This window comes from Schistocerca americana, chromosome 6 (assembly GCF_021461395.2).
Source record: "Schistocerca americana isolate TAMUIC-IGC-003095 chromosome 6, iqSchAmer2.1, whole genome shotgun sequence".
NCBI lineage: Eukaryota > Metazoa > Arthropoda > Insecta > Orthoptera > Acrididae > Schistocerca > Schistocerca americana.
In genome coordinates, this window is record NC_060124.1 from 365,011,302 (window position 1) to 365,035,966 (window position 24,665).

The 24,665-nt window shown below is 39.2% G+C and overlaps 1 protein-coding gene across 1 annotated transcript in view; it reads right to left on the bottom strand.

The window, feature by feature from the left end:
- The window catches only part of LOC124620150 (signal-induced proliferation-associated 1-like protein 2), a 197,508-nt gene that overhangs the window by 22,652 nt on the left and 150,191 nt on the right, over positions 1-24,665 (bottom strand). Inside the window, exons 17-19 of the mRNA XM_047146820.1 lie at positions 19,439-19,700; positions 6,485-6,772; positions 3,379-3,502 (exon numbers count right to left, since the gene is read on the bottom strand). Coding sequence (XP_047002776.1) covers positions 3,379-3,502; positions 6,485-6,772; positions 19,439-19,700 — 674 coding nt within the window. The remainder of the gene's footprint in view (positions 1-3,378; positions 3,503-6,484; positions 6,773-19,438; positions 19,701-24,665) is intronic.

Sequence of the window (24,665 nt, forward strand, 5' to 3'; positions counted from 1 at the left end):
AGTCATAGAGTCAGTATTGCCTCATGTGTTCCAACATTTCTACGGAATCCAAACTGATCTTCCCCGAGGTCGGCTTCTACTAGTTTTTCCATTCACCTGTAAAGAATCCGCGTTAGTAGTTTGCAGCCGTGACTTATTAAACTGACAGTTCGGTAATTTTCACATCTGTCAACACCTGCTTTCTTTGGGATTGGAATTATTATATTCTTCTTGAAGTCTGTGGGTATTTCGCCTGTCTCATACATCTTGCTCACCAGATGGTAGAGTTTCGTCAGGACTGGCTCTCCCAAGGCTGTCAGTAGTTCTAATGGAATGTTGTCTACTCCCGGGGCCTTGTTTCGACTCAGGTCTTTCAGTGCTCTGTCAAACTCTTCACGCAGTATTATATCTCCCATTTCATCTTCATCTACATCCTCTTCCATTTCCATAATATTGTCCTTAAGTACATTGCCCTTGTATAGACCCTCTATATACTCCTTCCACCTTTCTGCTTTCCCTGCTTTGCTTAGAACTGGGTTTCCATCTGAGCTTTTGATATTCATACAAGTGGCTCTCTTTTCTCCAAAGGTCTCTTAACTGACAAAAAAAGAAAATCCAAACATGCAGCAAAAGAAGCACGTGAATACAGATGTCTAAAAACTGAGACTCATAGGAAGTACAAAACTGTTATGCAGGAACTTCTAAATGACAAATGTACAGATTTACAGGCATATTTCAGTATCGGATAGATAGTTGCCATATACAGGAAAATTAAAGAAGCCTTTGGAGAAGAGAGAAGCAGCTGTATGAACATCAAAGACCTTTCAGATGGGAAACAAGTCCTAAGCAAAGAAGGCAAACAAAGGCTGAAGGGGTATATAGAGATTCTGCACAAGGGAGATGAATTTTAAGGTAATATCATTGAAATTGAAAAGGACATAGATGAAGATGAGATGGGAGATATGACACTTTGAGAAGAATTTGACAGAGTACTGAAAGACCTAAGTCGAAACAAGGCTCCAGGAACAGACGACATACCATCAGAAATGCTGACAGCCTTAGGACAGCCAGCCGTGACAAAACTATTCCATCTGGTGTGCAAAACAACAGACATTCAACATCTTGTGGATTTCTTGATTATTACCTTTGAATGCTGTTGAACGTAACATATGACAGATATGGCACATAATCTACCACGCTACTGCTCCTCTAGACTTTGTGAAACTTGGCAACTGGGTCATGAGCATACCTTCAGTTGTACATGTTTTATGATGTTTTGTTTATGCCCAACTCACCTGACGTAATTGTCTTACAGGCCAAATACACACGGATTTGATAAAAATGTGTACAGTTCATGATGTGCACAGGTAGCCCTTACTATTCAGCTAAAAGTTTAAATCAGTGCCACCAGATGGTAGCACACTGTGGCAGAATTTTATCCCCATTTGCTTGGCAGAAATCCTGTTAGATAGCACACTCCTCAGGTACACTAATTCACTCACTATATAGTAAAAGTGTGTGGAATGTCAGATCCCTTAATCGGGCAGGTAGGTCAGAAAATTTAAAAAGGGAAATGGATAGATTAAAGTTAGATGTAGTGGGAATTAGTGAAGTTCGGTGGCAGGAGGAACAAGACTTTTGGTCAGGTGAATACAGGGTTATAAATACAAAATCAAATAAGGGTAATGTAGGAGGTGGTTTAATAATGAATAAAAAATTGGACTGCGGGTAAGCTACTACAAACAGCATAGTGAACACATTATTGTGGCCAAAATAGTTACGAAGCCCAAACCTACCAGAGTAGTACGAGTTTATATGCCAACTAGCTCCACAGATGAAGAGATTGATGAAATTTATGATGAGATAAAATAAATTATTCAGATAGTGAAGGGAGACAAAAATTTAATAGTAATGGGTGACTGGAACTCGACAGTAGAAAAAGGAAGAGAAGGAAACGTAGTAGGGGAATATGGAATGGGGTTAAGGAATGCAAGAGGAAGCCGCCTGATAGAATTTTGCACAGAGCATAACTTAATCATAGCTAACATTTGGTTCAAGAATCATGAAAGAAGGTTGTATACATGGAAGCAGCCTGGAGATACTGGATGGTATCAGATAGATTATATAATGGTAAGACAGAGATTCAGGAACCAGGTTTTAAATTGCAAGACATTTCCAGGGACAGATGTGGACTCTGACCACAATCTATTGGTTATGAACTGTAGACTAAAACTGAAGAAACTACAAAAATGTGGTAAATTGAGGAGATGGGACCTCGATAAACTGAAAGAACCAGAGGTTGTAGAGCGCTTCAGGGAGAGCATTAGGGAACAATTGACAGGAATGGGGGAAAGAAATACAGTAGAAGAAGTAAAGCTGTGAGAATGGGTCGTGAGTCATGCTTAGTAGGTAGGGCACTTGCCCGCGAAAGGCAAGGGTCCCAGGTTCGAGTCTCGGTCTGGCACACAGCTTTTATATGCCAGGAAGTTTCATATCAGCACACACTTCGCTGCAGAGTGAAAATCTCATACTGGAAACAGAAAAGAAAATTACCAAGAAAAGTTAGCTGCAGACCAACTAGGGCTTCCAAGAGCAGATTTAGAGAGTGACAAAATCAAATAAGTGTGACTACAAGCGAACATTTAACAAGAAAGCGTACATTTAGCACAGGTTATTGTGTGGGTGCAGCCTAAGAATATTTGATTTTCAGCCTGGAACTAATACTTCTGTTAAGGATATTTTACATTTACCTGAAAAAATGGAAAACCACAAAAACTCCTGCTTGCACAAAAATACTAAACAGGGAGTTGCAAAACCTGACATTATTTTGTTATTGCCCTAAACTGAACTTAATTATGTACAAAACAACAAAATTCCACAAAGACAATTCTTTCTTTCATCAGACAAGTTCTGCATCTATTATTATTATTATTATTATTATTATTATTATTATTGACAGTGGCTGTAATCATATAAACTTGTTGATAGGCACAACTGTTACACAGCAGATGCTATTAATTTCAGACACTCAGATTTATCTGAATCGAAATATTTGTTAACACCCAAAATGTATACTCAAGAGCCGCCACTGCTTTCAATGCTATTAAGGCTATTTGTTCACGTAACGCCTATTCTACATAACTGCTAAATGTGCTTCCTTGCATTTCCAGTGGTATAGCAAATGCTTTTTGTTGACTCTTTATTATTAACTGGGTAGGAAGCACAAACAACATCTTTAAAGTTCTGACACCCTCAAAAAACTGGCAGTGCGTAATTAAAATCAAGGCCCACTGAAAATTAGGGTTAATTTTTTTTGTCTTTATGTTACAAAATTGTCAGACAGCCCTTGGAAGTGATTTCTTGTGATGGATACAAATAATCAGAACAGACAAAACAAACCTTCACTTGGAGCCCCAAACAATCGTTCGCTGGCAGCCGAGCTAGTATCCGTGGAATGTCCGTCACTAGGAACTCCCGTGAGAAGAGGTAGGGCAGGTGGAAGACTACAAGTCATTACTTCTACCTGTCACAATAAAGCCAAAACTTGATTTTAAGTTAACAGGAGTATTCAAAAGCGAGACATCAACAAAGCTAGAAATTTTATATTTTATGACTATGTTCAATGTAAAAGCAATCTGTATGGAAGAGAATTATTATTTGTTTAGCAGATTTGTACTTTTTGTTCTGTAAACACTTCAAAATGTGCCTATGGCACAAATTATGTCAATTTTTGTTTGACTATTATTAAGAGACAATAGACAAAATGACAGTATGTATGAAATTGACACCATAAAGTCACGAAAACATATGAAGGAAATAACAGTTAGTTTAAAACACAACCTAATTAGTTTATCCTGCTTACTACTTTTAGAATTAACCTCTGATAACTGCAGGACTGAGTTACGTTACAGCTCACCTTAAACTCATTCATTCATTCATTCATTCATTCATTCAACAAATAACTGTCAGAGAAATATTCCACAACCACAACAGGGGTTTAATGATGTCTACTGTTTGAACCTTAAAGCCTGGCCATCATGGTGCACTCCAATAAAATTTAATGTAATTCATACCCATTAAAAATAGTCAGCACCTGTTGAGGTTCTCAATTCAGTTTTACCATCGAATAATTATATTGTGCTAACCTTGATGCAATGGAATAATTAGGAGGTGTGTGTGTGGGGGGGGGGGGGGGGGGCACTTAGGTTTTGATGCAGTTGTGTATCTCAAAGAAAAATTATTATGAGGTCATATTTAACTTTCCCCCCACACTAAATATTCTGAATTTACTCAGTGATACATTGCTAATTAGTATATAACAATTTTACTTTGCTACCTCAAAAGGACCTGATAGTATTCCTTATCCCACATGCACAGGCACACACATATTTTAAGAGCAATACATGTTAATTTATACACACTCGATGAAAGTATTTTTTCTATCATTTATCATTTTTTACACTTCTGAAAATGATCTGTTAAATGTGAAAATGCCATGATGGAACATGATGTGGAGTCTACTTGAAACTGAGCTAGGTGGCGCAGTGGTTAGCATACTGGACTCGCATTCGGGAGGACGATGGTTCAATCCCGTCTCCGGCCATCCTGATTTAGGTTTTCCGTGATTTCCCAAAATCGTTTCAGGCAAATGTTGGGATGGTTCCTTTGAAAGGGCACGGCCAATTTCCTTCCCAATCCTTCCTTAACCCGAGCTTGCGCTCCGTCTCTAATGACCTCGTTGTCGACGGGACGTTAAACACTAACCACCACCACCACCACCAGTCTACTTGAAACTCTAGGTCTCTTCACAGCTGGCTGGGTAGACAGTTCAAAGGTCAGAGGAAGGCAAGACAGAGGATGGAGGCATTCGTCAAAAGCTTGGAATTTTATGCTAATTTGATGCAACAAGGAAACCAAGAACTTTTTACGCAAATCACTATGGTGTTCAAACTGAACTTCAGATTTATGACTGCTTTATTTTCTACACTACAATGACATAAAAAAATCTAAACTCCTTACATAATTAAGGAAGTACTAATTGTAATACATTTGTACAAACTCTCTCTCTCTCTCTCTCTCTCTCTCTCTCTCTCTCTCTCTCTCTCTCTAATTTCCAGCTGTGTCCTTATGCTATGACGACTTCATCAAAACTGACCACATTGGTGGCAGTGGATGAGCAGTTTGCCACAGCCATATTCTTGGACTCTGACAGAACATAAGGAGGATGCACACTCCTGTGCAGTCCCATAGCAAATGGCACACAAAACCATTTTGAGGAACAGAGCACAAATGCAGATGTTTGTGGACTTAAATGAATCCTCTAATTGCAACTAAATGTGTTTGGCAAGAAAACAAATTTGCAGCATCAACCTGAATGCTTTTGTATCAGACCTCTTGTACAAAATTTACTGATGGAGCACAAGAACACACTTGGGTAAACTATTCATATACTGCTACTAAGGTGAATGAGCAAGTTGAAACTTTTTACTGTATATCGTTCAGATTCCAAAACTGGTTATATATTATGAACAATATCATGAATAGGATAGATTCCTACTCACCGTAAAGATGATACACTTGAGACACAGACAAGCACAACGAAAAGTCTGCTACAATTGGGCTTTCAGCCAAAGCCTTCTTCTGAAAGGAGAAACAAACAAACAAAAACACACACACACACACACACACACACACACACACACACACACAAAAGCAGCCATTACATGACTGCTAATCTATTATTCTGGCAGGGTGTAGAGAGAGAGAGAGTGTGTGTGTGTGTGTGTGTGTGTGTGTGTGTGTGTGTGTGAGGAGGGGGCAGACACACTTCTGTCTTTCTGAAGAAGGCTTTGGTCAAAAGCTCAATGTGAAACAATCTTTTTGTTGTGCCTGCCTGCAATTCAATGTCATCTTTATGGTGAATACCAATTGATCCTGATAACATTGTTGATATTCCAACTTGGACTTTTCATTGTTTAAAGTACCATGAGAGATAGTTCTTAGTAATATAAGCTACTTCTTTTGAGTAGTGTCAGTAATTTAAGTTATTTTTTATGTAGCACCAGATTACCAACATAGTTTCTGTTAAAATGTCCCATAGATGATGGGAGAATAATCTGAGGAAGGAAGTAAATTTCCTTCACCAATAATTAATTACATTTGAAACAAGACTTGAGGCTTTTCCTGTCATCACCTTTAATTTGAGTACAGGTATGAAGCCTTGTAAAAGGATGATACCAGTATTAATCATTCTTAAGAATCATAACTGGCCAACGAAACTACACAATGCAAATATGAACTCACGGAATTTTATGATTGAACTTCATAGAAATATACAAACAATGAAATTTTTTTTATACGTGTTACAGCAACAACACTTGTCTTTCATTAATTGTTTCAAAAGTGCTTCTCATTCTTTTATCAAAACATTTGCCAGTGTTACCTGTGAAGTATTATTTAATTTACATTTTAAATACCTTACAGTTTCGTTTTTGTATTTACTTACCTTCTGTGGTGAACGCACAGTCAAGCAGTCCAAAGTGTGTGGTAGAGAAAAGGGTGCATGGGAGTGTGAATGGGAATGAGAATGCGAATGATTCCCTCGCTGCTTAACTTGCTGGAAGGCACTGTTACCACCCGATCCCAATCGTGCTGGCAGTGGAGGTGGTGGGGGAGAGTTACCCCCATTTGGCACTTGTGCATCTAACAAAGGTGTGCCAACATTTTCTGGCTCCGGAACTTCGTACCATCTGTCATCACCCGAGTGTCCTGATGATGAACTTGTCAAAGTACCCTGTGGAAAGGATATAACTGTACTCACAAATGAACCACCTTCGAAAGCTGATTCTTTCACATTCTTCAATTTCTCATTTAGAAATTTCATGGCAGGTTCCAAGTTACAAAATGCATATTCTTACCTCCAAAACTTTCAAATTACACATAGTCCTACCACAAACAACATGCACAAGTCAATAGATGGCACAAATATTCAACAGCAACAGCATAAACACAAAGGCAAGCCTTTTTTGCAAGGATCTGGTGTGCCATCTACAGAACTATGTTTCCACCTTCATGTATGATCGCTCGTCAAATATAATATCATTTAAAACAATTGTCCACAGACAATAGTTCTGAGAGACTTAACTAACCTCTAATGTTTACCTCAAGTTTTGTTTTTAAAAATGCTGTTAGGTTTCTGCATGTTAGTTTCCCCTCCTCCTATTCAGACTGTTGTACAAATTGCCTAATAGCACTTTTATGCATGTGATTTTGTTATATTACTGTCACATACAGTAGGCCCATATAAACTACTTTAGCAGGTACAGCTGTATCATATGATGACATAATAAATGCAATAAGGGGGAAGGCATTTATAAATGTCAAACTATTGATAAACTTGCACAGAGGCTTGTGGCAATCCAATGCTAAACACTAGAATGATAAAAGGTGAAAAGTGTCTTGACTTCTTTCATTTCCACAATAACAAATTGAGTTTTTAATGTGTTTCCACCAAACAGAAAGCTGGTTGAAGCCAGAGATAAATTCTGCCGAAATTTTTACAAAGGTACAGACGGTGTTTAGAAAGGATAGATTGCATGCAACAGGTGGTGGAGTGTTCGTCGCTGTTAGTAGTAGTTTATCCTGTAGTGAAGTAGAAGTGGATAGTTCCTGTGAATTATTGTGGGTGGAGGTTACACTCAACAACCGAGCTAGGTTAATAATTGGCTCCTTTTACCGACCTCCCGACTCAGCAGCATTAGTGGCAGAACAACTGACAGAAAATTTGGAATACATTTCACATAAATTTTCTCAGCATGTTATAGTCTTAGGTGGAGATTTCAATTTACCAGATATAGACTGGGACACTCAGATGTTTAGGACGGGTGGTAGGGACAGAGCATCGAGTGACATTATACTGAGTGCACTATCCGAAAATTACCTCGAGCAATTAAACAGAGAACCGACTCCTGGAGATAACATCTTGGACCTACTGATAAACAGACCCGAACTTTTCGACTCTTTAAGTGCAGAACAGGGAATCAGTGATCATAAGGCCGTTGCAGCATCCCTGAATATGGAAGTTAATAGGAATATAAAAAAAGGGAGGAAGGTTTATCTGTTTAGCAAGAGTAATAGAAGGCAGATTTCAGACTACCTAACAGATCAAAACGAAAATTTCTGTTCCGACACTGACAATGTTGAGTGTTTATGGAAAAAGTTCAAGGCAATCGTAAAATGCGTTTTAGACAGGTACGTGCCGAGTAAAACTGTGAGGGACGGGAAAAACCCACCGTGGTACAACAACAAAGTTAGGAAACTACTGCGAAAGCAAAGAGAGCTTCACTCCAAGTTTAAACGCAGCCAAAACCTCTCAGACAAACAGAAGCTAAACGATGTCAAAGTTAGCGTAAGGAGGGCTATGCGTGAAGCGTTCAGTGAATTCTAAAGTAAAATTCTATGTACCGACTTGACAGAAAATCCTAGGAAGTTCTGGTCTTACGTTAAATCAGTAAGTGGCTCGAAACAGCATATCCAGACACTCCGGGATGATGATGGCATTGAAACAGAGGATGACACACGTAAAGCTGAAATACTAAAAACCTTTTTCCAAAGCTGTTTCACAGAGGAAGACCGCACTGCAGTTCCTTCTCTAAATCCTCGCACAAACGAAAAAATGGTTGACATCGAAATAAGTGTCCAAGGAATAGAAAAGCAACTGAAATCACTCAACAGAGAAAAGTCCACTGGACCTGTCGGGATGCCAGTTCGATTCTACACAGAGTACGCGAAAGAACTTGCCCCCCTTCTAACAGCCGTGTACCGCAGGTCTCTAGAGGAACGGAAGGTTCCAAATGATTGGAAAAGAGCACAGGTAGTCCCAGTCTTCAAGAAGGGTCGTCGAGCAGATGCGCAAAACTATAGACCTATATCTCTGACGTCAATCTGTTGTAGAATTTTAGAACATGTTTTTTGCTCGAGTATCATGTCGTTTTTGGAAACCCAGAATCTGCTATGTAGGAATCAACATGGATTCCGGAAACAGCGATCGTGTGAGACCCAACTCGCTTTATTTGTTCACGAGACCCAGAAAATATTAGATACAGGCTCCCAGGTAGATGCTATTTTTCTTGACTTCCGGAAGGCGTTCGATACAGTTCCGCACTGTCGCCTGATAAACAAAGTAAGAGCCTACGGAATATCAGACCAGCTGTGTAGCTGGATTTGAAGAGTTTTTAGCAAACAGAACGCAGCATGTTGTTATCAATGGAGAGACGTCTACAGATGTTAAAGTAACCTCTGGCGTGCCACAGGGGAGTGTTATGGGACCATTGCTTTTCACAATATATATAAATGACCTAGTAGATAGTGTCGGAAGTCCCATGCGGATTTTCGCGGATGATGCTGTAGTATACAGAGAAGTTGCAGCATTAGAAAATTGTAGCGAAATGCAGGAAGATCTGCAGCGGATAGGCACTTGGTGCAGGGAGTGGCAACTGACCCTTAACATAGACAAATGTAATGTATTGCGAATACATAGAAAGAAGGATCCTTTATTGTATGATTATATGATAGAGGAACAAACACTGGTAGCAGTTACTTCTGTAAAATATCTGGGAGTATGCGTGTGGAACGATTTGAAATGGAATGATCATATAAAATTAATTGTTGGTAAGGTGGGTACCAGGTTGAGATTCATTGGGAGAGTGCTTAGAAAATGTAGCCCATGAACAAAGGAGGTGGCTTACAAAACACTCGTTCGACCTATACTTGACTATTGCTCATCAGTGTGGGATCCGTACCAGATCGGGTTGACGGAGGAGATAGAGAAGATCCAAAGAAGAGCGCCGTGTTTCGGCACAGGGTTATTTGGTAACCGTGATAGCGTTACAGAGATGTTCAACAAACTCAAGTGGCAGACTCTGCAAGAGAGGCGCTCTGCATCGCGGTGTAGCTTGCTGTCCAGGTTTCGAGAGGGTGCGTTTCTGGATGAGGTATCGAATATATTGCTTCCCCCAACTTATACTTCCCGAGGAGATCACGAATGTAAAATTAGAGAGATTAGAGCGTGCACGGAGGCTTTCAGACAGTCGTTCTTCCCGCGAACCATACGCGACTGGAACAGGAAAGGGAGGTAATGACAGTGGCACGTAAAGTGCCCTCCGCCACACACCGTTGGGTGGCTTGCGGAGTATAAATGTAGATGTAGATGTAGAACTTTGTGAGTTTACTCATTTCTCCTATTTTTAACAACAGTGCACTGTGATTGCTGAATTTTCAGTATTTCATGGAGTATACCAAGAACTGCCATAGCGATCAATGGACTCAAGACAACTTTTTTTTAGAATATTGCTGTTCTCATAATTACAAAGGTACCTGCATTACATTTTGGTTTGGTTAACACTGCTGCCTCGATGACATAGGCATTGTCAGAAAGCTTTCCACATTGGAGATTGTCACTTAACTTTTCATTTGTATGCCATGTGTTGCTACTGTTACTTGCAATCATTAGTGCTTTTTCTTCTTTCCCTGTAACAGGTATTTTCAATTGTGCAGCATCAGCATAGTCTTATTAATGAAGATGTTTTGCATATTCTGGAGAACTCTATATCGAATCAGAAAGCGATTTATTGGACTCAGATGGCAATTTTGTTCGAGAGATAACTGATTAAGACAGAGACTGAAGTAAAGATTCTATCTCAGTTCTCTCCACATGTGTCTCATGAGGCAACTTGCACAACAACGAAGGCGGTAGCTAGAGACGGTACAGAACGGAAAGTCGTTAACATGCTGTCATCTGGAAGAAATGTCCTGAAAGAGACAGGAGTGTCCACTGGCCAAACAAACAAGAATTTAAGCCAATGATTGTATGATTTATGCTAGAGATCCTTTTTCTGCTAAAAGTGTTGCCTTGGATGATTTCTTCTTCTTCTTCTTCTTCTTCTTCTTCTTCTTGGGGGCCTAATTTTATCATGGATAAAATAACAAGATATAGGTTCTGTGAACTTATCAGACACCTCCACTTCAAAGAGAAGTCATCCCCAGGTTAATGCATCCCTGCTGATGAGATTACCTCTCATTTCTTAAATTTGGAAAAGTTAAGCAAAACTGTTTGTGCTCTTACTGCCCTGGTGAAAATATTAGAAATGATGGGTAATTATTCCAGAACAAAGCAAAGGGCAGGCTTACCCAGTTTAAACCAAACAAAACTGATAAAAATTGTCAAGATTTATATAGCTGCAAAGAGACTTGGCATACAATTACCTATGCAATTCCTTCCCACACCATGGCACATAGGAAGACCAATCAACATGCTGTTGGGTGAGAGTGTTTTTTGTCTCATGAAGCCACAAAGCAAGGAAGAAATGCAACAGACAACTTCTTCACATTCCTTGAGCTCACCAAACAACTTCAATAGAATAAATCTTTTGTTAGTGCGAAGATATCCCCAACTGCATGAAGAAGAACAATTCTGACTTACATTCCACTACCACCTTGAAACAGATTGATAATTTGTAGTGGACCCAGACAACATACAGGGAAAGAATAAGAATGTGTGTGTTCTCAGCACACTACATCCTGAAGTAGCTATGAGCAAAGAATTAAAGAAAAAACCATAAACTTATCTTCTATGATGCCACAAAGTATGATGATTATCAAGTGATTCATGAATATTCAATTGATGTTTCTTGCAGGAGAGATCTGATTGCATGTTTTTACAATGTCCTAGACAAGACAGCAATAAATGTTTAGATTGTCTACAATCAAATAATCAAAAAGAATCTTAAGAAATAGTAGGCATCTATTCTTCAGCTGATAAATGAATTCATGAACAGGAACCAACAAATATGGGACAGGAGCAAGGAAGCCAATCCAATGAAGAAAAGGCTGGAGGATTAGGCAACTCAAAAAGCAAAGTAAGTGCCAAATTGGAAGATGCTAAAGAAGCAAGACCAACAGCATCTAAGACAAATGCAAGAAAGCTGTCTGGAGAACATGTGTATGAAAAGTAACAACTTAAGCGAAGTGTGATTACAATGTTTAGAAAAATACAATTGAAACAAATAAAGCAATGTTAGGAACTCTAGAAATAGGTCACATTTCTGTGTAGACATGTAACACTTTGTACCCAAAACAGTAATCTACAAGAGTTAGAACTTTTGAGGTAAAACTTTGATTGAAGTGTGTATGGAAAACATGAACAGAGAAAATATAAACCTTATTTTAACTATATTGTGGAATTTTAATGCAAATCACATTAAGGATCAAATGACACCTACAAGTTGTTCCAGGGGTATTGTATTTTCAGTTGTTCTATTGTTGAAGATGAAACTAGCACTTCATCTGCATCACTAATGTTTTTCTCTGATTTCACCTACTTAAGTAATACTTTGTTACATCCCTACACTTCCATGTAAACCACAACAGTCTGATTTCCTTATGAGAATTCTGTAATTTACCTAAGTCTTTCAGTAGACTGCATACGATTCCAACTAGACTTCCATCGTTTCCAAAATATGGTCAGTAAAGCAAAGTATGGCACAATTTGCTGGCATGTCTTTCCAAGAACAAATGAGATGTCTATTCAGAATGATGTGGCTATTAAAGTATTCTACAATGATCATTAGCAGCACATTCTTTCTGACCTGAGAGCAACTATTTAGCAGGTACCCGAGAAAGTCTCCAACCTTGAATACTTTTTTTAAAACAGTTTGTTGTAATCATTAGCTGAATGGATTTAGCAGTATAGTCTGATAACTGAAGATCGTGTCTCTGTCTTTTACGGTCTCCCAAAGCATGTTTTATCCCTGTCCATTCCATAAGCTGTCAATGCTCAGAATTTATGAACAAGAGTGAAGTTATGAAACTTTAATTCTGGCACCTATGTTCTAGAGTAAACCACTGAATAGAAGTTGTGGCTGATTTGGTACAATTTTCAAATACAGCACTGACCTACAAATTTCCACAAAAATAGCTACATAGATAAGCCATAACACTAAAACAGAATTAAGACAAATGTTTTAACACATAAAAAGCACATTTTTTCCTTCCATTTCCTTCCACATATGAGTATTGACAAAATACAGAGAAAATGGAAACTGTTTTAATCATATTCACATTCTCACTAAATCAGATTGTTGGTCATCTCCTTTATACTTGGTATATGATGCACATACTAGTAAATGGTTCAAAATATTGTTGGAAAGAAATGACTTCTGCCAAGCATCACACTGTGTTGAACACTGGCAGAAAACTCTAACTATGCCCGGGAACACTGTCTGCTATCTTTCTGCTCTGCTCAAACACAAACTTCTCATTTTCCAGACTCTCAGAGTAGAATAAAATGTTTATATCAAATATATTAATGTTTATTGAGAGAGAAAAATTCCACACACTATCAAAGCAGAGAAAATTAAACATCATTTACTGGAACAAACTTTGTCTTTTTGAATGGTGTCAAATACAATTCAGTCACATCACAAAAACTGAATAAATAAAGTAGCTCCTGTCAAATTCTTCAGCTTTTAACATACTCCCTTATTTCTGAATACATTTATTGACCAGCTGTCTTGAGAGCATTTCGCATTTATAGAATATAAACAACCTTTCTGTTGAGTTTCACTGACCAGTCTTCCATATTCATAGTAGATCTTGCAACCTTCTTCACCAAAACTAATATTTCTATCATTTTCAGTGAGATGCCTCATAGACAGGATTTCAGGTCAATCTAAGCAATGTAAGTGTATTTTTAGTGACAAATTCTTTAGCCAAACCTTCATTTTTAATTATCTTAAACCTCACTGTACATTTCCCCATGGCCTCTGTTTTCTGCTACCAGCTAAGGTTATGATTTCAGCTAAATTATTTTTATCAGCAGCTGAAAAGTATTGACATCAACTTTTGTAGTCCTGCCTTCCTCAGTTGTGTGTAATATTATGGTATATTGATAATTTTTACTTATGGACCGTCTGACAGCAACTGAATAAAACACTATTTTAGTGCCATACGCGTTTCGCCTTTATTTTCTGCAAGGCATCATCAATGGAAGGCTGCGTGGACAATTTCTTACATATTACACTCCTGTTTCATTTTTGGTGTTTTGTTCTTCTTAGGAATGCCAATTTGTGGTTTTTTCCCCCAATTCCACAGCACTATGAACTGAACGCTTGTTTCAATACAATGAAAATAAAGGCGAAACGTGTATGGCACTAAAACTGTGTTTTATTCAGTTGCTGTCAGACAGTCCATAAGTAAAAATTATCAATATACCGTAAGCTGAAAAGTAGTTTTCATTTGGAATCCACTATCTCATTATCACTATTCACTGTCACTATGTCACAGGAAGAATTCATATTAACACCACCTTGTTCCTTTTGATTTATTTTTTTTATTTCCCCCTTTCAGGGCAACTTTTGGGTGACTGTGTCAACTGCAACAAACAAAAGTTTCTTTTCATGTTGCTCCTTTCTTTGCTTGTCCCTGACCTTTGCCACATCGTTCCACAATTGACATTTTTCAGTATCTTTCATTGCTGGTATTAGCTTTCTCTATCTTCATTACATTCGTGACATCTAGCATCTGTGCCTTTTTTCATTTGTTCCCGACCTTTGTCACAGTGTTCCACAAGACACATTTTATGGTTCATTTCATTACCAGTGTTAGCTTTCTTTGTCTTCACTATATTCATGATATCTAGCTCTTTCCAGAAATTGACATCTTTTAACTGTAGCACACTTAATATCACTATCTGGCAAATTGCACAAATCTGTAACAACTGCAACCCACTCATCTAGAAGTCCACACAGAATTATCATCTTCAATTTTCTCACCAATATTCACTGGATCTGCAACAGTTTTGTTCATCGAGCCCAGATAACTTTCCACATCTCTGCACAATTCTCAATTTTTAGCAAATATAATTTCTGTCTGAGTTGCACACTGTGTGAAATTTACTATTCTTTGGGTGTATAATTTTCTTAATTTCTTCCCTAACCGTTTTTGGATTTGTAAAATTTTGTGTACCCATTTGCTGCTCATCGAATATGGGAAATACAATTCTTACACTGCCTTAACTTTATGTGATATGTAACTTTTTTATCAGAAAGCGAGACACCATCACCAGGTTACATCTCTCCAGGCTCAATTAGCCCTCAGATCCATGTATTAGAATCATTTTCATTTAGTACAACAAGGAGGTGTAATTCACTCTATTTAGTTTCTCAATGCTGTGTCTGTTCTCCATCATCTCTCTATATTTCACTAATCATCTTATGACATTATTATGAAAAGGGTGGATTGCTATTCACCATACAGAGGAGATGTTGAGTTACAGACAGACAAAAAGATTGCTACACATTTGAGCTTTCGACCAAAGGTCTCCTCCTAAAGTAGAAAACACACACAGTCGTGTGCGAGTTGCACTTGCATGGATACACTCTACTTTAGAATAAATGTATAGCAATCTCTTTGTTGCGCCTGTGTCTATGACATCTGAAGCCAAACTATGAGCAGCAGCAGCAGCATCAGCAGTGCATGATGGGAGTGACAACTGGGTGGGGGTAAGGAGAAGGCTCAGGCATGGAGGGTGAGGGATAACAGGGTAGGGGGTGGGTAATGGTGATGTGCTGCTGCAGAGCATGCAGGGACAAGATGAGGACACGGTAGGACCGCTAGGTGCAGTTGGGAGGTTAGATGGAGGGTGGGAGAGAGATGGGGAGGGGGTAGGGGAGTTGCAGAAAAGGAGAGAAGTAAAATGACTGGGTGCCTTGGTGGAATAGAGGGCTGTGTAGTGCTGGAATGGAAACAGGGAAAGGGCTAGACAGGTGAGGATAATGGTTAACGAAGTTTGATGTCAGGAGGGTTACGGGAATATAGGATATATTGCAGCGAGAGTTCCTGCCTGTACAATTCAGAGAAGCTGGTGTTGGTGGGAAGGATCCATATGGCACAGGCTGAGAAGCAGTCTTTGAAACAAAGGATGTCATGTTGGGTGGTGTGCTCAGCAACAGGGTGATCAAGTCGTTTCTTGGCCACAGTTTTTTGTGGCCATTCATGCGGACAGCCAGCTTGTTGGCTGTCATGCCCACATTGAATGCAGCACAATGGTTGCAGGTTAGCTTTTAGATCACAGGACTGATTTCACAGGTAGCCCTGCCTTTGATGGGATAGGTGACGTTAGTGAATAGACTGGAGTAGGTGGTGGAAGAATCTATGGGACAGGTCTTGCATCTAGGTCTATTACAGGGATATGAGCCATGAGGTGTTTGGGAGCATGGGTTGTGTAGATTTGGAGAAGTATACTGTGTAGGTTCAGTGGATGGTGGAATACCACTGTAGGAGGGATGGGAAGGATAGTGGGCAGGACATTTCTGATTTCACGGCATGACAAGAGGTAGTCTAAATCCTGGCAGAGAATGTAATTCAGTTGCTCCAGTCCTGGGTCATACTGAGTTATGAGGGTTATGCTCCTCTGTGGCCAGAAGATGAGACTTTGTGAGGGGGTGGGAGACTGGAAAGATAAGACAGGAGAGATGTGTTTTCATACAATGTTGGGAGGATAATTACAGTCTGTAAAGGGCTCAGTGAGACCCTTGTTATATTTCAAGAGGGACCACTCAACAGTGCTGATGTGATGGCAGGGTGTATACACGGACAAGGAAAAAAATTCCTGGATTTTTTCCCCCATTTCCCAGTTGAAAATACACTTTCTCCTGGGTGAAAATACACTTTTTCCGTGTAAAGAGACCGTATACTTTTCCTCGGCACTGTAAAACTTATCAATCCTTTGAATGTTTATGGTTTTATATACTGACGTAGAATTTCCCGGCATTTTAGAAAACTAAACTCAGGGGGGGAAAAAAAACACGATTTGGAAAGATCTTTGATGTGCAGCAACAAGTACGCTACATATTTTCGTGTTACAAAGGTATAAATTCGAATTCCATTAAACACCTCATGTTGCTTTCCGAAGCATTGAAATCGAAATTGCTATGCACTTTTGTAAGCCAGTCATAGCTCATGTCACTTGATCTTGCTGATGACACCCACCCAACACTTTACAGAAGAAAAATCAAGCATATGTATAACATCATATTCTCCATAACTCAGAAAATATTAAAGCAGATAGAATGATTTCAGGAAAAGGAAAAGTGAGCAACACCATTACCTATAAGAGGTCCAAGAGGTCTGAAGCCGAAGAACAAATCAATTTTTCTCTTGCAATTTCTACTGTCCTTAAACATACAAACTATTTCTCATCTGTTGTATAGTTTTAAAGTTTGCTGTTTCAATAGAATAGAATAGAATAAATTTAAAGAAGGTTCAAATTGAAGTCAAGTTTTTTAACCGCTTAGCAGGAACTCATTAGTAAGAGAACACATGCTCAGAATGGACAAGGAGGGAGAGTGAAATTGGCAGTCTTCTTTTTCCGAGCAAACCATAGCGAAATTCGTCTTGTCGAATTTAGGGAAACCATTGGAAACTTAAATCTGAATGATCAGATGGGTGTTTCAAGCACTGTTCATCCTGAACTGAGTCCAGGGCCTAAACCATGAAGTCACACCTCACTTAGGAAAATATTTAATAATTGAAGTACACACTTCATTTCAGAATGACAATGAAAATGATATACTGTAATGGCCCAAATAGACCCACATTTTCCCCCCAAAATTTCTTCTCGAAAAATTAATGAGCATATCTTCTGCACAATCCTACAAATCCTGGTATACTTTTATATAATCGAAAATTGTGCTGCTGATTCCTCTGTTCAGAGTGGTGCAACAATATCACTAGAATTTGCAAGTTAATAAATGAGGAAACAATATAGCTGCCTTTGATTGTTGACATTTCATTTAAAGAAATGACTACTGCAATATTCACAATTTTATTATGTTATACAAAAGGAAAGGCATAATTCTGTTCTAATTGACAGCAAAATATAATTTCATCAATGAGTAGTAACATCAAAAGAAATTCACTAACAAAACTCTGACATTATTCCTTATTATACATTGTACATGAAATTGAGAAGCTGGAAAAAGGTTTGGATGAATCTGCACTGGAGAATAAGCTGAAAATTGATGTTTAATCATGAAAATTCAACATAGGGCAAACGGCTGGGTATTATTCTGAACATGAAGCTGGGGTTCTTTTCTTTAAACAAGGAATAAACAAAGGCAAATGGATATCTCTTCTTGACAAAGGATCCAATTAAAAGGACTTGGAAACTGAGAATAGAAACATACTACACACAGAATTCCATAGGAGTATTGGTTGCTGCCTCAGGTTTATGCATAAAAGTGGCCTTTCTATCCAATGAACTATTTCACTAGCACAGACACTGCAGGAAGAGTTTTACAGAAAAATTCCAATTCCAGAGCAGCATAGCCCCAAAGTGGCAGCAGCACTCTTGTCCTCTACATCATGTCAACAATGCCTACACAGCATGTGTCCTTTGGGATATACCAAGCAATAAAACAATGGACCGTAAACAGGAAAATAGAATTTCATTAACGACAACTGAAAAAAGAAAAGCAAATTATTTCCATGATGTTATCAGTTACTGCAGAGGAAGAAAACTTGCCACTCTCCCCCCACACCATGTTATTTTTAAGTACAAAGCTTTAGCCAAAGTAAATTTCCCTAAAGAGAGAGTATTTCATTGCCAAGAAAAAAATCTGGATGACAGATTTAATGATGGACTGGCTAGCTACTGTTTGGAATAGCATACCTGGCACACTGTTCAGTAAGACAACTATACAACTGTTGGACGCCTTTAAAGGTCTCCTCACCTTCACGTAAATAGTTAAACTGTTGCAGCGAAGACAGATCTAGTCATTACACCCTTTTAATTGAAAACTTCAGTTACTTGTCACTGGAAACAAGCAATTTGAAGATTACCTCCCAGAACACTATTCAGGTCATCTTTTCGGAGGAGCTCAAGCATTCACTACATACAGGAAAATTAAAACATTCATATGCCTTACTTGAGAGAGTATTCTGTCACCATGGTGCAATACCACCAGGTTCTGTCATCAAATGGTTCAAGAAGTGCTACGTATCCAAAGTCCTGGATCAAAATGACAATGTACTTTGGGTGGAGAGTGGCAAACATACTACAGTGAAAGGACAGATACCAGTACAGAAGTTAACAGTGGCATCAATGAAGACTTATTAGAAGTCAGGCATTTGTGTGTAATTTTTCTATATTACGAGACTAAAAGTGACACATGTGAACAGTTTTTGCGAATGGTGAATGGGTAATGCGATATAAATTTCTCTCTCCCTCTGCCTCTCCTCCTCTGCCCCCACCCCCCCAAAAAAGAAGAAATTATAAAATAAAATAAACGGCAAAGCTTATATTTGAGTGCAGCTTATACTCATGACAATACAGTGAAAGATCAATAGCAACAAATATTTGAAAGCAAAAATCAGATAAATAAAAGAAATGCATCTTGCAAACCTCTGGATTTGAAGGAAAGCGTGAAGGATCACCAAAAGAACGTCCACTGCTGCCCGTGCCGTAGCCCGAACTGGCTGACGACCTGGGCGGCGAGAAGCTGCGTTCCGGTTCCTGCTGATCATAGCGCCGCCGGTGGTTGCCAGGTACTGCTGGTTTACCTGTCCCTGGGCAAGGGACATTCTCGTAATCTCCTTCAGCCCCTCCACTTCCCGCTGCACCATTACCTCCAGCGGAGGTGCGGCAGTTGGGCAATGAGCACCCTCTGGAACAATTGATTGTTTCTGTTGGTTAGCATTAACTGCAGTAGTATCTCCCCATGACACTGGGCAATCTATACTGCACAATACAGTAATGATGCACACGATTCCTAGCACTGAATTCACTCAAACTATAGCAACAATGCTTTTCTCTTGATGAAAAGATAAGAAAAATTTCCCAAAAATAATGTGATGTGTACTATTAACAAAATATTGATGAAAACCCAATCCAGTTACTGAAAATGAATGGCAACTAACAAAGGTTCCACAATCCCTATTAATAATGGATTTTGGTGACCCTTAGGTATGTTTTAGAGAGACCAGTCCCGATTACCTGGCTAGGGACTATGCAAGCAATGACCCCAAGATTCCGAGAAAATCCAAGTTGAAGTTTTATGGGTATCTCCCAAATCTACACATTTAAATAGGTTTTGACCAAGTGAGCACAGCACAGAGGCTAAGACACATGGCTGCCACACTGTCAGTATAGATTTAAACACTGCCCGTGTACACTTCTTTCTGCCCCCCCCCCCCTCTCCTTCCCACAATCTATTTCATCATGCAGAACATCTGTTAGCAGTGCACCTCAAGCAAACTTATTAAAAAACAGTCATTTTTGAGGCAGTAATTTGTTTACTAAATCAATCTTACAGAACACTTTCTTCAAATGTTTATTTTGTTTGTGGTCAAAATTCCAGAATATTTGGACTGCTCCAGTAAGAAGTGTTAGCAGCTGTGGACCAATTCCAGATGCTGACAAAAGTACTCTCCCCATATTTTGACTTCAATTATGCAACTAATCTGACAAAACTGGCTGCTGGTACCAATCTATGTACAATAGATACCATGTGAACCACAGAGCAAAAACTGATTTGAACAAGATTATTAGTTATTACTTCACAGTTATTACTTCACAGCACACTATACTCTAACTGCATCAGGCAAGATATTTTCTTATGTTTTCTTATGTATGCAAGAGCCGTCTGGGGAATTTGGTCGGACTGTTCTAAAGAGAGTTGACAAGCTCACTCATGAACTAAAAAATGTAATCATGTCCTGCACAAAAACAGGGAATTTTCCAAAGTACTGTGTGCAAAGTTTTCAAAATACGTCATTCTTCAGTATGAGAGACAAAAAAATTTCTTTACATAACTGATTTGTGGGAAGAGATGACTAATGAGACACTTTACGATCAAATCTTTGTAGATCAAAGAAAAACATGTACCTGCACTATAAAAATCATCCCACCCAAATGTATTCCACTATGCCAAATCTGTGATGTTTATTTTTAGAAGCAGTTTAAAATTTATCCAAAAGAAATTCAAAATGTTCCTGACTTGCTACAGACTGAAAGAAATTATTTCAGAGAAAGATGTCATAAAAATACTTTAATTCCCCATTAGTTTAGTGCATCTGATGTCTAACGAATGAAGAAGTATGCATAGTTCTACATCTACATTGATACTCCGCAAGCCACCCAAAAGTTGATCTAAGTAAGAACAATCTTTTTTAATCCTAATGAAATGTTTTTTCTGGTATTGCTTCTGAAAACTCTGTGTGCCTTCATTCTGTTCCAGTACAGTAAGTGATAGCGAGCAAGACGGTTCTGTAATCTATTCTGTAACCAATCGAAACCACATTTGAAGAAAGTTTGCTGTAATAATTTGTTTATTAATGAAATTACTATGACAAAAATAACTATTTTTGAATATTTTGCATGACTTACCATTTAAATATATTTTATACAATGAAATCAAAAACATTAAATAAAATATAAAACAGAAAGATCTACATGGGCAATATATCTAACATACTGCCAGCATGGCGGCCATATAAACTTTGGCCAATGCGCTAGACTCACTCATGTGAAGGGAAACTAAAGTAACATGCATGCCTTAAACTTGAGCATTGATTTTCCCTGAAACTAGAAGCTATCACATGAAAATCTGCCATCCAGGTACTCAAGAAGCGGTCTCTCTACAACATACTTTTGTTATAATCAGTTATTAACAGGTCTGATGGTCCCCTTGTAAAAATCTTTACAGAAACACGCAGCAACTTTTAAAACAAATATTAGTTGGCTATATGGACCAAGTATCATAAAGCAAAAACCCCTTTTGTACCTTTACTTACATTCAAAACAAAAATTTAGAAAAATATTTTCAACTAAATTTAAAAAGTTAGTCTAGACTTTAGTTCTGTCAAATCTTTCCCACTGTGTTGCAATTCAACACAGCACAAATCATGGAAACACTAGACGACTAGAGCTGGTGATGAACACTTGTGTAAGATGTGCCTGCAACATTCATTTCTTCGATTGTATTGGTCCGTCCTGTACTCCATTAGCTTGGATGTGACCAGATGTGTGATTTTTGCACACACTGTTTACCTGATGGGTTTCTTAGTTCCTAGTGTCCTCAATACATCCCCTCACATACCAAATACCTATTCACCACTCCGTAGTTGCAAAACCAGATTAGATATATCTAGTATCTTGGCTGTACCTACAGGGTGTTTCAAAAATGACCGGTATATTTGAAACGGCAATAAAAACTAAATGAGCAGCGATAGAAATACACTGTTTGTTGCAATATGCTTGGGACAACAGTACATTTTCAGGCGGACAAACTTTCGAAATTACAGTAGTTACAATTTTCAACAACAGATGGCGCTGCAAGTGATGTGAAAGATATAGAAGGCAACGTAGTCTGTGGGTGCGCCATTCTGTACGTCGTCTTTCTGCTGTAAGCGTGTGCTGTTCACAACGTGCAAGTGTGCTGTAGACAACATGGTTTATTCCTTAGAACAGAGGATTTTTCTGGTGTTGGAATTCCACCACCTAGAACACAGTGTTGTTGCAACAAGACGAAGTTTTCAACGGAGGTTTAATGTAACCAAAGGACCGAAAAGCGATACAATAAAGGATCTGTTTGAAAAATTTCAATGGACTGGGAACGTGACGGATGAACGTGCTGGAAAGGTAGGGCGACCGCGTACGGCAACCACAGAGGGCAACACGCAGCTAGTGCAGCAGGTGATCCAACAGCGGCCTCGGGTTCCCGTTCGCCGTGTTGCAGCCGCGGTCCAAATGACGCCAACGTCCACGTATCGTCTCATGCGCCAGAGTTTACACCTCTATCCATACAAAATTCAAACGTGGCAACCCCTCAGCGCCGCTACCATTGCTGCACGAGAGACATTCGCTAACGATATAGTGCACAGGATTGATGACGGCGGTATGCATGTGGGCAGCATTTGGTTTACTGACGAAGCTTATTTTTACCTGGACGGCTTCGTCAATAAACAGAACTGGCGCATATGGGGAACCGAAAAGCCCCATGTTGCAGTCCCATCGTCCCTGCATCCTCAAAAAGTACTGGTCTGGGCCGCCATTTCTTCCAAAGGAATCATTGGCCCATTTTTCAGATCCGAAACGATTACTGCATCACGCTATCTGGACATTCTTCGTGAATTTGTGGCGGTACGAACTGCCTTAGACGACACTGCGAACACCTTGTGGTTTATGCAAGATGGTGCCCGGCCACATCGCACGGCCGACGTCTTTAATTTCCTGAATGAATATTTCGATGATCGTGTGATTGCTTTGGGCTATCCGAAACATACAGGAGGCGGCGTGGATTGGCCTCCCTATTCGCCTGACATGAACCCCTGTGACTTCTTTCTGTGGGGACACTTGAAAGACCAGGTGTTCCGCCAGAATCCAGAAACAATTGAACAGCTGAAGCAGTACATCTCATCTGCATGTGAAGCCATTCCGCCAGACACGTTGTCAAAGGTTTCGGGTAATTTCATTCAGAGACTACGCCATATTATTGCCACGCATGGTGGATATGTGGAAAATATCGTACTATAGAGTTTCCCAGACCACAGCGCCATCTGTTGTTGAAAATTGTAACTACTGTAATTTCGAAAGTTTGTCTGCCTGAAAATGTACTGTTGTCCCAAGCATATTGCAACAAACAGTGTATTTCTATCGCTGCTCGTTTAGTTTTTATTGCCGTTTCAAACATACCGGTCATTTTTGAAACACCCTGTATGTATCAGACTAAACTTTCTCCATCTCCTCCTTCAGTTCAGCCACGAGACTGTGGAACAAATTACACTGTAACCTGTGTCTTATTCAAAACCAGTCTGCATTCAAGAGGACATTATCTTTTCTTATCAGCGTGGTTTCCCTCTCAGCATACACAGACACACTAATGCGACCACCTGTCGAAAGACTGTGTAATCACCTACTGTACTGCAAACTGCTGCAAGACATGCACGAAGAGTCAGTGAAGTTCTGGAACGTACCAACAGGGAGGTGGAGCCTCGCTGACTCCAGTTCCGTAGCCAGCTGCACCAGGTTTCTCGGTTGAGGATTCCAGAATGATGAGATCACCTAGCAAGTGCCACAAAAATATTCCCCAGACCATAATGCTACCTCCTCCAGCCTGGATCCTCCCAATAATTGTTGCGGAGAGTTTGCTTTCAGACATTTCACGCCAATGGAGCACAAAACATGACTGGTCTGAACAGGCAGCCTGTCACCACTCAGCAGAGAGATCCTGGAGGACCTTTTGTTAGTAGGTGAATAAACATGCGTAAATAAATAAGTCAGGTAGTTAGTTTCATTGCGCAGTTAATTTCTTTGTCAGCGACAGCTGGTTTGTTGATTTATTAGATGACTGCATATTCTACTGATCACGTGCACCACAAATTTTTTTTTTTGATGATGTGTGTGTGGAGTTAATCAGTTCATAAAATACATTTTTCCAGCATTTTTATAGCTGCATGCTGAACAATTGGATAAACACCAGTAAACTTCAGCTTCTTTAAAGAATCTAACTCTCATGTATAAAATAGCTTCCAGCTTATATTACTTTACACACGAGTTTCTGCTTATGCAGGTCATTCACAGAGCATTTTCCAAGCTTCTCTTCCTTCCACAGCCTGTCATCAGCATTTAC